This window comes from Rhinopithecus roxellana, chromosome 15, assembly GCF_007565055.1.
Source record: "Rhinopithecus roxellana isolate Shanxi Qingling chromosome 15, ASM756505v1, whole genome shotgun sequence".
Lineage (NCBI taxonomy): Eukaryota > Metazoa > Chordata > Mammalia > Primates > Cercopithecidae > Rhinopithecus > Rhinopithecus roxellana.
In genome coordinates, this window is record NC_044563.1 from 33,244,142 (window position 1) to 33,258,560 (window position 14,419).

General features: G+C 39.2%; 1 protein-coding gene across 1 annotated transcript in view; it reads right to left on the reverse strand.

Annotated features, from left to right (window-relative positions):
* SESN3 (sestrin 3) overlaps window positions 1-11,089 on the reverse strand; it is a 65,641-nt gene extending 54,552 nt beyond the window's left edge. Inside the window, exon 1 of the mRNA XM_010358691.2 lies at window positions 10,675-11,089. Within this exon, the coding sequence (XP_010356993.1) occupies window positions 10,675-10,752 (78 nt within the window). The 5' untranslated portion in view covers window positions 10,753-11,089. The remainder of the gene's footprint in view (window positions 1-10,674) is intronic.
* Between the last annotated feature and the right edge of the window lie 3,330 nt (window positions 11,090-14,419).

Consider the following 14,419-nt stretch of genomic DNA (forward strand, 5'->3'; position numbering starts at 1 on the left):
GGAGGAGGGCAAAGTATGCCGGTAAGTTAGGAAAAAAAATCTTGAGGTTAAGAAAGAATGGTCACATAATTAGGATTTACACAGATAAAAGAGATAACTATATAGGCTAAAACTGTTCAATAAGAACTTTAATGTGTTTCTCAATAGATTTAATCTTATAAAATAATTTTTTGCATTTCTAATGTAAAAATAAGATAGAATACATATGAATTTGAAATCACTCCTATAAACTCTTGAATAATCAGGTCCTATTAAGTTTCATTAGTTTTACATTTTATAACAGCCTTTTACACAAAGAAAAACATGAAATATAAGACAAGGCAGTGTTTATACCTGCATAATGAGCCAGGCTTTGGAGTTCAACCTGGTTGCAAATCCTAAGTCTGTCACTTACTGGTACTATAACCTTTAAGAAGTTAAGAATGCCCTGTGAGCCCTAGTTTCTTTATGCATAATCTGTGAATAATAATTCATTGCAGGTTGTGATGCTTGAATGTGATAACATATGCAGAGCTTAAATGCTTAGCACAGACTATGGCACGCAAGCAGTATTCAGTAGAAGCTATTGTCATTATAGATATTATAAAATGTGTTTTGAAAGTAAGAGTCACAGCTGGGCCGGGTGGCTCGTGCCTTTAATCCTAGCATTTTGGGAGGCCAAGGCAGGCAGATCACTTGAGGTCAGGAGTTTGAAGCCAGCGTGGCCAACATGGTGAAACCCTGTCTCTACTAAAAATACAAAAAATTAGCTGGGCATGGTGGTGGGTGCCTATAATCCCAGCTACTTGGGAGGCTGAGGCAGGAGAATCACTTGAACCCGGGAGGCGGAGGTTTCAGTGAGTCGAGATGGCGCCACTGTACTCCAGCCTGGGTGACAGAGTAAGACTCCATCTCAGAAAAAAAAAAAAAAAAAAAAGGAAGTAAGAATCACAGTCTCGGATAATTACAATGATCTTCTACAAAACCCAGTTTTAGTACCCATGAGGTAAATGTGATCTTTCTAAATATTCAGCATATATATTGATAACTGAAAAGACAATTTTCATTTCTTCTACTGACTAGTTCCATCTTTTCAGTATAGGAAGATGTAAAAATAAAATATGTATCTAGAAAGAAGAACATATCTTTCCATTACAAGTAGCTATTAATTAGGAGGGAATAAAAAGAAAATAAGTGTTACTAAAATACATATTTTATACTTGTTAAGAAGTGTCTGGTGGTGCAAGAAATAATACGGCCCTAAATCAGCCATTTTAATTTTTGGTCTTATTTATTCACATATAATATTTTCAGGCCGGGCGCGGTGGCTCAAGCCTGTAATCCCAGCACTTTGGGAGGCCGAGACGGGCGGATCACGAGGTCAGGAGATCGAGACCATCCTGGCTAATATGGTGAAACCCCGTCTCTACTAAAAAATACAAAAAACTAGCCGGGCGACGAGGCGGGCGCCTGTAGTCCCAGCTACTGGGGAGGCTAAGACAGGAGAATGGCTTGAACCCGGGAGGCGGAGCTTGCAGTGAGCTGAGAGCTGGCCACTGCACTCCAGCCTGGGCGGCAGAGCAAGACTCCGTCTCAAAAAAAAATATATATATATATATTTTCAATACATTCTTTGTAAAACATAAGGTTAAATGCCTGTCATACCTTATTAGAAACTTTAGGCAGCATAATGCAAGATATTTCAACCAGCCTAAATAGGAATAAAATATCTTATGATATTCATGCGTCCCTCAAGGGGCAGCCAATATACTGGCCTACAGACCAATCAATGACTCACTTCTGCATGGATCTAAAAAGTAAAGGCTAGTTATGGGGTAGTCTAGGCCTATGAACAATTCTATTTCACATTTACCAAGGGAGTGCCTGCTGGCCAAGGGGTTCATAGTTGGTTTGGGAGACTTTCAAAGTAAAGGGCTTGTGGAAGTGGAAGACTGAAAGGCTAAGTCAGAATTCTCAAGTCAAACTGGAACCCTAGGCTCACCTAGAATCTTGGAATTTTGAAGGTATACCCTTAACTAGTCAAAAACAGCCATTCCTTATAAAACATTAACAGATTCCAAGAAGTGGAGCATGTGTCCATTTAAAAGCAATGGCCACTTTACGTTTCTGAGAAGGACCAGCAGCTAAGGCTGGTGTCTTGACCCTGTCTCTTTGTGGGACATTCTTGCTCCCTATTAGAATTTCCTTCAAAAGTGATATATTTAATTGAAACATTTTCATGGCCACAAGGATGATGAAATGCTTGAGGGCAAAAACAAAGAAGCAAAGAAGTCCAGGCACCAATGCACTCAAAGATTATTTTCTCAAATAATCTTTGCTATTGCACTTCTGAAAGTGTTTCTTATAAAGAGAACAAAATAAAGCCATAAAAGAACAGACATATTTTGGAAAATGAGAAAAGTTTTCATACAGTTGGCTGTATTGTATTGTATCTAATATAAATACACTACTGATATTTTTTAAATAAATGTCTTTAAATCAAAATCCTATTTTGCTAACAATAAACTCTCCATTAACTAGATCCCAAATAAGAGGCAACCTAGTTGGAGAAATATTTATGTAATTGTTAATTATAATTCAGTATGCTAAGTGCAATAAATGCAGTGCAATTGAATATCATGGCAGTCCAGAGGATAGAAGGAGAAGGAAGACTTGGAAGATTAGAAAAGGCTTTTTGGAAATGTCATCAGACTTTTGAAGAACAGTCTTTCTTCGAATTTTTGAAAGACAAACAGTAATTCTATATAGTAACTACAGGTTTAGATTACAAAGGACACATATTTTAAATAGTTCAAATCACATAGGTTTAAGGAAACTGTTATGGGGACACATGACTAAACGTTTTGGCTTGGTAATGTATTTACTTTATATAGTGAATTCCACTTCCTGCCCGCCATCTCTACTCCTATCACAGTGATGTCTAAGGGACAATTTAGATACAGCTAGTCACTTACAGGTCTCACCAGATCTAGTCAGACAGAGTAAATAGACCCTTATGCTTATGCCTTCAAGACTACACTGAATGCAGGTAGTTGCTGGCTGTCATAGCTTTTGTGTATAGTGTACCACACCCCTTCCACCCCACCCCTGCAAACCCACCACACACACATAGAAAGTCCACTGTACCTTTGTGGATTTATTTAGGAACTCCCACATTCAGAGCTATCCCATCTCCTGTTTACAGCAGTGGTTTTGTTTTCCTTTGTCTTAATCTTAACAATGCTTGTTATCAGTACCCTGCATTAACAGTTCTGTCTCTTCTCTCAGACTTTTTCTTGTTCCTCCGGCTGCTGCTTCTCCCACACTTCTCAGCTTTCAAGCCAAACAGGCTAACCTTGCTACTCAGGGTCTTTCTTTCCCTTGCAGCCAAGAACCAATCAATTAGGTATAATGGACATAATTTTTGGATTTGACCTTTCTTCAGCTGTTGCACAGTACTAAAGGAGAATATTCCTTCCAAGTGAAAGAACTTTTTTTTTTTTCCCTCCCTGGTTTCTATCAGATAAAAAGATGCTCATGGAAATTAGGGAAAGATCATTTCCAGTTAGCCAGTTACTGTGGTAGTAGAGAAGCTTCTAGGACGTCACTGAAAGGGTGGTAGACAGCATCTGCAAGTCATACACACACCAAACAGAGGTAACTGAGTTGGCTTTATCAACATTTTCTGTCAGTGGTATTAAGCTTTTTATTTTCCCCATAGAACTACACTTATATATACCATATACTGGCATCAGTAGTAACTCTGGCTTAGTAGTTCATACATGTCTTGGTCCTGGAACCCCTTCACACTCTTAAAAATTATTGAGGACCCCAAAGAGCCTTTGTTTATGTGTGGGTTATAACTGCCAACATTTATTGTATTAGAAATTAAACCCGAGAAAACTTTGAAATGTTTAACTCATTTAAAATAATAATAAAATCTATTACATGTGAGTATAAATCACATTATTTTTAGGAATAATTGTATTTTCCAAAACATAAAAAGTGAGAAGAGTGACATTTACATTTTGCAAATCTCTTTAATGTCTATTTCATACAAGACAGTTAAATTTTCCCCATTCAATCTGCTGTGATGCGTTTTAATGGAACTGTGCGAGAAAAATCGAACCTGACATAGCTATATAGTCGGAAAAAGAAGATAAGTGTGAATATGTTTCTTTGATACCACACTAAAACTCAACAAGTATAGCTTCTTAAAGGCTAATTACAATGTGGTATCTGAAATCATATCCATGACCTCAAATGTTTATATCATATTAAAATCCACTTGTACATTTCACAGTTTGAATGGATTTTACCCATATATGATTTTGATAAACATTTCCTCAAAAGTAAGCAAAGTGATCCTGAAAAACTAGAGGAAAACAACTGACAATAATCATTGTCAGGGATAAAAAGAATGGTCAGCTACAAAGATTACCTTGTCCATTACGCTCTAATTGGCTGCTCTTGGCAGAAAAGGAAAGAAAGACCCCAATTAATAATGTCTTTCTCTGTTGGTCATTTGAAAAATATTGGCTCAATGAGTTACGTAAATCTTTCAAATACTGACAAATTTTATTATACATTATCAAAAAATTACATCCACTAATATCATACTTGATCTCAAGGGGACAGCCTTTAAGAATCGGGAAGCTTTAAGGCTACTGGTGACAGATACATATTTTTAAAAATTATATTTTTTCCCTGAAATCTTGAATTTTATCACTGGCAGCAAATACTGTCAATTAGTTTCCTTGAATTTTCAGGGTCATATTATTCATTTATAAGATAATGTTTACCAAACACCCAGGTCTGAGTAACCAAATTTTGTCTGACAGCTGTTATTTCCAGTAAAAATGGGGTTACATGAAAAAAGTGGCTAGTTCAGCTTGCAACTAAAACAACTGCACAAGTTTTCTCCTCGAGCCAGCCAGTTTGCTATGCAGTGGATGCACTTTATATTTTCCATTTTGTCATATGGGGTATTAAAAAGATGGACACAAAAAGGTCAAGATTCAACAAAATTTAAATGTTTACTGCTTCTTCAAGGACATTCAGTGATATTGAAATTTTCTCCCCATTGTTGAATGTGCTGTGGTACAGAATATAGTGATAACTGTTTGGTGCCACTAACCTGATTGATACTAAGGGGCTACCATAGTTTTACCCCCACTGCTTTTGCTCTCAGTCAAGAAGGCAAATAAAGTCTTTGTATACTTATGAACACAATTTTGACCTCTCAGGCCTTCTGAAAGGGTTTTGGACCCACAGGGATCCAAGGACCATATTTTGAGAACTGCTGCTTTATCTTATTAAAGAATTAGTCAAACAACTGTTAGAGAGATAAAAGCAGCCAGCTTACTCTTCTCCCACTCCTTCAGTTAATCTTCAACAGTATTTAAAGTGTGGCTAACTTTCATGTTTCCAACCAATATTACCTGGAGAATCTTAGGTGCCTTTGGGCATTCCACAGATGCTGAAGCTGGGAGTAGGGATATTCCCTAGCAGCCTCAATATCGCAGAGAACAAATTGAAACAGCTTATTACAAAGGCAGTATTAAGAATTAAATGGATTTCTTTGTTATTGGTTGTATGACTGAGATCAGGCCACTTAAATCTTCTCAGTTTGTGAGAATCAACTGAGATAATGTGAAAGCACCCTAAACACTGTGAAGGTCAATACAAACTTAAGTTATTATAATCCAATTCTTTCAAAGGAAGAAAATGGGGAGAAAAGGTTAAGAGAAGAGATGGGGAGAAAAGGTTAAGAGACTTTTACTTCCATCTCTTCTCCTAAACTAAAATAATTAAAAATTTTTGCTTTACCCTAGATTTACCCCCACTTTCATTAAGCACAATTTTCCTTAACTGTTAGTCTTTACAAACTAAATACCAATTCCCCTTATCTACTGAAGTGTCAAGGAGGCAATTTAATTGAGAATCAAAAGTCAATGCCTTGAATTACTATTTAAGTGCACGGGTGGGAAATACAGATAGAAATATGGAAATCAAAAATAAGTAAAAAAAAAGTCATTCTGACTAAAAGCATAATCTTTACCTCTCATTTACAGGCAATAATTAAACAGGACAGAAAAGTGAGTATTAACCAAATTACTCAGTATGTACTGAAATATATTCCCACAACACAGAAAGAACTAAGTAAGAGAGTCTGGGAAAATGGAAAAATACATAGACTTGTCCTTTTCTTTCTTACATGGTTTACTAACTTCATTAACACACATCTCTCTCCAACTATACGGCAACCTGTAAGGCAAGTAAAAATTATCAACATTTTACAGAGAAAACTCTGCTTCGAAATCAAAAGATCTGTCAAAGACCTAACTGCAACCACATCTGTGGCTTCCAGTATCACTACATTAGTAGTTATGTTTTGTATTTATTTAGTGGTGGGGAGTTGGGGTAAGCAGCAGAACACTTTTTACAAATTAAATCTTCTATTGAACCTGAACTATAAAGCATATAAATATACCAACCAACTTTCAAGTATTTTAGTAATAAAGTAACAACTACTGATAACAATAAATTTGTGTTCTCACAAGTAAACATTTAACTTAAGTAAATACGCAAGGAATTCTTTTGAATAAGCCAGTGCCTTCACAATCAATGACAATCTTTCTCATACATGACACAGTAACAAAAAAAAATTCAAGACCTGCACAAGAATAATTTTGTAATGAAAGATAATGGTGGTAGACTCCAGTGTATTAAAATTATGCGTACATATTTGGGGGTACCCATATTTTTAAATTACAATTTTAAAATGTTAAAACATACTTAAAAATTTAATGCAACTCAAGCATTTTAAAACCCCAAAGAATCTTAAGGGTCCATACGAAACAGTTTAAAAACCATTGCATAAAGGTTTGCCATCACGAATTTACTACTTGATCTCTGCTTAGGATATTTAAAATAATCAAGTTAAAAATTGCCTTTGACAATCAAAAATATGTAACACAAGAAAACTGATTAACCAAGGCATAACGTAACTAGTGGTCCACAGATAAAGCAAATACCTTTTATTGGCTAAACCATATAAAGTTGCTATTACTTAACAATTTTGACCATAAAAATGAGACCCATATAGTTCAATCTACTATTTTTCTTTTTTTTTGAGAAAGAGTTTTGCTCTTGTTGCTCAAGCTGGAGTGCAGTGGTGCGACCTTGGCTCACCGCAAACTCCGCCTCCCAGGTTCAAGGGATTCTCCTGCCTTAGCCTCCTGAGTAACTGGGACTACAGGCACATGCTACAATGACCAGCTAATTTTTGTATTTTTAGTAGAGACAGGTTTCACCTTGTTGGCCAGGATGGTCTCGATCTCTTGACCTCGTGATCTGCACACCTCGGCCTCCCAAAGTGCTGGGATTACAGGCATGAGCCACCATGCCCAGCCTTCAATCTAGTATTTTTCATTTTGACAGTATCTTTGTTTATAAAACCATCAAAAAGCTGTCAAAATATATGATCATATAACAAAGTAAAAAGTGCAATAACAATACAAAGATACATCACTATAACTATCTTTACATTAAAAAAGTTTAAATGTTAGATCATCTAAACTTAGAGCACAAAATTATTCATTCAAGTAGCACTAACTGCTCAATACCCAAAGTACATTGTAATATGCCACTTTTTTATTTACTGGAAGATGAGTGGACTGATAATTAGCTACCTTCCTCAATGCAGTTTGACATCACTTTTCAAATTAAAAGATTATGTTCTTCTAGTTATCACTCGAATTTCTTCAAGTAAAAGATTCAACTTAAAGACTCGTTAACTTTATAAAATAAATAGAAGCATTTCCTCTTTTATTGAAAACTTTACTGAACTACATCACTGACAATAGAGCAAGTTAGACTTAAGAGTTAGGGATTTCAGGATAGTTTTGATGGTTCATTTATTTATGGATATGGTTTACCTCTCCATTCTTTTTACTGACCTAAGGTTACCAAATTAGGTGCATTCAATATTTTAGTAAGTCTCTTTATTTTGGAGGATACTAAATCAAAACTGTAAATGGACTTCTAAGAATAAATGCAATTCTCATACAACAAACAATTCAACATTCAGGCACTGGGTTAAACTAAATTATTTCATTTGAAGGTGAATTCCATTCCTTGTGAAGTTCCCCTAAAATTCAACACACTGCAACAAATTAAGTCACTTACTGAGAGAATAACACTTTCTGCCCCATATAAAGGTGACCCTTCTTCCATCATTCTATAGAAATATAAAATCAAAAGTAATTCACACTGGATGAGCATGAGTTTCATTCTTCCATTATGAATTAGACTGAAGAAACATTCAAAACGCTATGACTCACTTGGCTATATTACTGAACACTTTATTAAATGGAAAACAAGATAAATTCAAAGAATCACATTTTGAGAGTTACAGATGACTTTTAACTTAGAGTTGTATCAACAAGAAAAACATGTCTTTATTAGAAATAAATTTTTCACTGTTATTTTAAGAATGATGAAACATTTAAAATGCTACATACTGATTCTCTTAAGAGCACTTCAAAGTGGCACTCTTAAAAAGCTGCAAATGTTGCCAAGTCATGTTATAACTGGCTCAAAGAATCTTACTTCCATTAAGTTATTTCATGCCACTGCATGAATCAATATTAAATACCTTGGAGTTACTAAAAACTGGAATACTGGCAGAGATGTGCACAGCAATTATAAAATATGAAAATGTGAATACTCCTTTTCCACGTTTCTTTTAATAATGGCTAGAAATGAGGATGTTCTTTCTAGGTAAACAGAAATAGTTTCTTAAAAGCTAAAGGAAAGATGTAATATCTTAAATGCTAGCAAAGTGTCATGGATCCACAGCCATAGCTCTCTTAAAAGAAAAATGAAATACATTTTGAAGCCTAATATTACCTCCGAACATTTTATTAGCCTAACAAATTGCCAGAGCCATTAAAACTTTTTTTTATCAAAGTCAATACAGTGCTCTTTTTCCTTACTCAATTAAAAAACATAACTTGCTGTCATTTTAACCAGGCTGCACTTTAATCAAATGTGTCTTAAACTACACATTTTTTCATGTCAAAGACATAACATAAATTTAAAAATTAAGAAATACATTTTTTTGAAAGTTAAGTTCAGATGACATCTGGCCCTGCAGTGAAAGAGTTAACATTCAGCTAAGCTGATCTGCACTTCTGATCCATTACATTTCTCACAAGCTACCCTACAATGAGCTGAGCAAGTATCAACTGTAATTTGATCCTAGAGTTTTTGGAAAAAAATAACTGCACATACTCAACATGCACATTTAATAAAAATCTGTTTCAAGAGAAACATATCCAATAAACACAATTTAAGGCATATTTAACTGTTCAATTAACCTCAAATCTGCAATCCCTTTGCTCTCACGCTCTCAAATAAAATAGGAAGAAAAAAAAAAAAGCAGCAGCCCTACTGCAGGGAAAAGAGGCTTGAAAAACAACTTTGATTGGCACTTGGCCTGACCCACAGAGGAAGAAAAACAGTTTTTGGACAAAGAGCGCAAATATTTGAGCTTGCTTACTTACGTGCTTTTTTCTTTCTTCCTTAAAAAAAAAAAAATGTAGAAAGAACAATCCCAAAGTGAACTGTATTTAGAGATACTGACTAAAAACGGTACAATATTCATCTCCGCTTTCAGTCCCAATGCATTTGCACAGCTCAGCAATTTTAATTCATTTGTAGTGAACAAACAGAAGCATCTCACCTAACGTTTCCACTAATAAAATGTAAAAATAGAGTTTGAATACGAATAAACTGATTACAATATTACTTTGGGGCAGCTTTTAAAATCTGATCAGAAACTCTAGAGACCTTTTTTTCATTCCTTTCCCCATCCCTCTCGTCCTTCCCCACGGGGCGATTAAGCCAAGTAAGCTAAACAATACTGGAGTAAACTTTCTATCAGTCACTCTAGGAAGCAGCAATAAACTGATGGTGCGCCTGATTTTTCTGGATCAACACGGGGGGAGGAGGGTGTTAAGGAGGAATAACCCACATCCACCTCAGTCTCCTCCTCCCCCAACCCCAGCCTCAGGAACTGGCCAGGTCGAATTGCATTTCCCATGGGCATAAAGTTCAAGATGCTTTACTGGTTCCTTTTCGAGACTACAGACACAGGACGACCATCCAAACAATTTGAAAAGAGGGGTGTTGGGCAAGGCGCGCAAGGCAGAAGCAACCGAATAAACAAAAACAACACTCGCAAGAGTTAGCTACAGCAAAGAGGGGCTAGCCAGGTTCCTCGGGATCCGACCCAGCTGCTCTGATTTCACACCGATCTCCATCAACAGCTAAACTGCACAGGGAGGAGGATCGAATCGATCCCTACCGTCCTCCGCCCAAGGAGCTGACCCGGGGTAGCAAGGTAGGGAAATCAGCCGTAAAGGAGAGCAAAGGCACCAAAGAAAAAGAACAAGGGAAGAAAAAATATCCCAACCCCTCCGGACTTGCGTCTGTCCCGGCGGAAATAAAAAGCCGCAGCAGTCCAAACCCTCCAGCCCTCAACCCACGCCCCCTTTTTCAGTCCCTGCGGAGGGACGGTGCCCGGGAATCCCTCTGAGCCTCCCCCAATGCGCGCCCGGGGACGAGCCACCCAAGCCCCGGTCGGCAAGAAGCGACCCTCGCCGGCAGGACCCCAGGCCGAACCCGTACCTTCCGCAGCACTTTCCGGCAGTTGGTACAGAGCAGGTAGTTGGCGGCGGCCGACGGGCTGCTGCCGCCCCGGTTCATCGTGGCTGCGGGCGCCGAGGCGCAAGCGGGCGGAGGGCCGGGTCCGGGCTGTCACTGCGGCCACTGCGGGGCCGGTCCGTCCCCCCGCCGCCAGCCGCGATTCCGCCTCAGCCTCCTCAAGGCGGGATGTCGGGAGGAGAGGCGACTGCCCGAAAGCGAGCGGCACTGCCAGAGGCGACCACCGCGGCAGCTGCCCCAGCGACGGCGGAGACGGCGGCGGCTGCTCCTCACCGGCCCGTTGTTCCACCCGCCCCCATCCTCCAGACCCCCGCCCCCGCCAGGCTAGGACGAGCAGCCGCCACCGCTGCCACCGCCACCGCCGCCGCCTCAGCGCCTCAGTGCGGCCCCGCCTCCGCCGCTCCACCACCTTCACCACTTCGACGCTCCGGTACCGCCCCTCCCGCCAATCGGACCGCTCCGGCTACGCCCCCCGGGCGCTAGCCCGCAGCCAATGAGCAACGAGAGCCCGGTTGGGAGTCGCGCCGGCCAATCGCAGGGGCCGAGGAAGCCTTGAATCTCCGGGCAAGTTAAGTTTGTCTCCGAGGCTCGGAACTGAAGGGAGATGGCGGTTAGCTGAGTAGTAGGGTAGCAGGGAACAGTTTGCTCTCCTCTGCCAATAAGAGAACGAGGGTGTGTCATATGCAAATACACTGCCATCCAAGCCCCACCCCCAAGATAAGCCACGCCCCCTCTCTAGGTCCCTGCAAAAGTGGTGAGCGGAATGAGATAAATAGTTGGGAGCTAGAGCTCGCTAGAGAGTCTAAGATTGAGCTAAATATTTCCTGGTCTCTCGAGAAAGGGGGAGGGGAGTGGGAGGATTAAATGTTCCTTCCTTCAGGGCAGTGGTTAGGCTTTCTCTCCACCAAAATCTAACTTTAGCTGTAAAGAAGACTGCAGTTATGAAGGACTTTGTATCCAGGGATCTCAAAGAACTTTATGCATCATTTATTGTGAACCGTGTTTTGCAAAGACTTCAGTTACTTGAGGCTTGAGAGGCGGATAGGGGATAAATGTCTGAGTTATATATATATTTATGCAAGTAATCGAGTTTGAGGGGAGAGACACAAAACCTCTGGTTTAGCGGTTTCCTCCTGTTTCTGAAGCACCTTCTCGCGGTTATCTTAGAGATGTAAGTTCCTTTACTTGTCCAGCACGAAAAGGCCAAAGGGACTTGTTTTCTCACCCAAAAGACCTTCCTGAGGCAGCTGTTCAGATACACGCAGAGCACAGAGCCCTGCTCAGAGAGGAAGGTTCAGAGAACAAATTGCCGTTTAAAACTATTGGGACAAACCTGCCTCTTCCAAAGCTTAGCATGTTGAGTCAGGGTTTTAGCGTCCACGTTCTGCGGAGAGAAGGCAGACTTGATTGGGGAAAGCGCAGGCTGACCGAGTGTGGGGGGACAGACGGGTAGGGGAGCCAGGTCTCCCGAAGGGGCTAGCAATGCGCGTCCGAGTCGAATGCGGGTTCCCGATGCTAGACGCCCGCAACCTGCTCCCGAGTGAGAACAAAGGCAGACGCAGAGCGAGAACCTGATTGGTGCCCGGTCCTCACTCGTGTCCTCCGGGCCCCAGAGATAACTTGCATCGCCTTCTGGCACGGAGCGCTGTGCAGTGATCACTGGAGCCCAGCTCCCTACCCGGCCATGGCCGTGGCCACAGGACTATGCATTATGACATCACCTGTTTTCGATTTTTAGAACCTAATCAGTATTCTCGGCTTCTCCTTTTTTAAAGGTCTCTAGCGTACCAGGATTTGTGAAGGCCTGCAGTTCGTAGAATGAAATCTATGTGGAGATGATTTAAAAGAACGGTTTCACTGGTTTGCATTTCTTTCTTTTCTTCTTTAAAAAAAAAAAAAAAAAAAAAAAAAAAAAAAACCCTGGTTTCCTTAGGGATTCAGGGTGGTGTTATGCAAAATCGGAAAGGTACACTTGGAGGAGCTAGCAAGTTTAGCATATCAAAGGTATTAGACCAAATTGTGCGGTTAAAACTGCCAATCTCATTTCTCAACAGCTGTCTCCTCTCTGTCCCTTTTTAGAGACCAACACATATAAACCAAGTCTACACAAGGAACAAAGGAAATGGAAATCTGCTAGTGTCAGGTTTAAATAGATTAAAATAGAGTAGAAAACCCCAAAAGGGTCTAAGTGATGTAGTTGGGTAAAGGTGTTGATCCATTTCTCCAGTGTTAGCTAAAGTTCGCTTGATGCTGTGTAGACATATATAACGAAAGACCGATGGTGTGGGGAAGGTGCTTAAGATTCAGTTAGAAGAAACTGTAAAAGCAAGCAAATTCAGAAAAGGAAGGAATTACCACATGCCCTTCGATGCAGAGAACGAAGAAATCCAGGGAGAAAGTCAGCAAGGCACAGTTTTTATAAGAAACACATATGTGTCCCCATTTAGTGGTAAATTTCTTGGGCTATATTCCTGACTGGTTCTGGCTTTTAAAGCAGATTTTTATGTGAGTACATTTTAAAGGAAAGGAGAAATTGAAAGATGAAGTGAATTTTTGTGCAGATTGAATTTTCTCAAATAGTATTTTAAATTCATATTGTTTTCTAGCACATTCTTCTTATAACCTTTTCTTTTCTTTTTTCACTTGACAGCTAAAATCCTTTTGAAATGAGTTCCTTTAAGTTCTAACTAAATCCCCCAGAAAAGAAAGCCAAGAGAATCTAGCCCTATACAATAACACCCTCTAACAAAGATTGATAAAGGGAGATTTTAGTAGATGAATATCTTCAATAATACATGGTCACATACATGTATCTGACCATATGATGGATCTCTCCACCAAATTCCTCCAAACTATTATAATATGTATTGTCTGTAGTGCTATTTACTTGGCAGTTAATCATGTATTGCATTGTAACATTTCTTATACTGAACCATTATATATGTGTTTATGTTCTGCCCTCAACTACTCAATGCCAGTACCTTATTCTTAACATAGCAGCCACTCTTTCTGGTCTGTCCTCACACCCTCACTCTCATCATAGTTGTTCTCCTCTCTCATGGAAATGTTCAGTTTCTGGTCATCTCCTTTCTCTTCCATTCTTCACCTAACCTTCCTTCCTTTCCTAGCCAGCCTGAATACCATAAAGAGAATGTGATTTCAAACCCAGGATCACACTTAAAAGGGAAAGAAACAAAAGCCAGTTCTTTTTATTGCACATAGAACAAGGAGAAACTCCGCCCCTTTTGTTGTCCGGTATGTTTAACACAAGAAAGAACTTTAGAAAAGTAGGATATGAGTGAAAATTACAACCAATGTTGAGAACTACGTTTTAATTTTTTATTACAAAATTAGGATGATAACTTCATTAAACATTGCACATCATTTCAAAACTGTTATCTCATAATCATTTTGCTTGTTTTGAAATATTCTTTTTAAATGTGATTTTTTTTTAAAACAAGAAATCCATAAAATCACATGGCTTGGATGTACCATAACTTACTTAATCCTTGTGCTATTGTTGAGTATGTGGGTTGTTTCAGGTTTTTCATGATTGTAAATAACAAAATAAACTTCCTCATACTTAAGTTTCTGGCAGCATCTCTGATTCCTAGGCCTGGCATTTCTGAGTAAAAGGGTACACATATGTCTTAAGGCTCCTGGTGCAACTTGCTAAAATATTTTGTGGCAGATTTGAATAAGAACACAG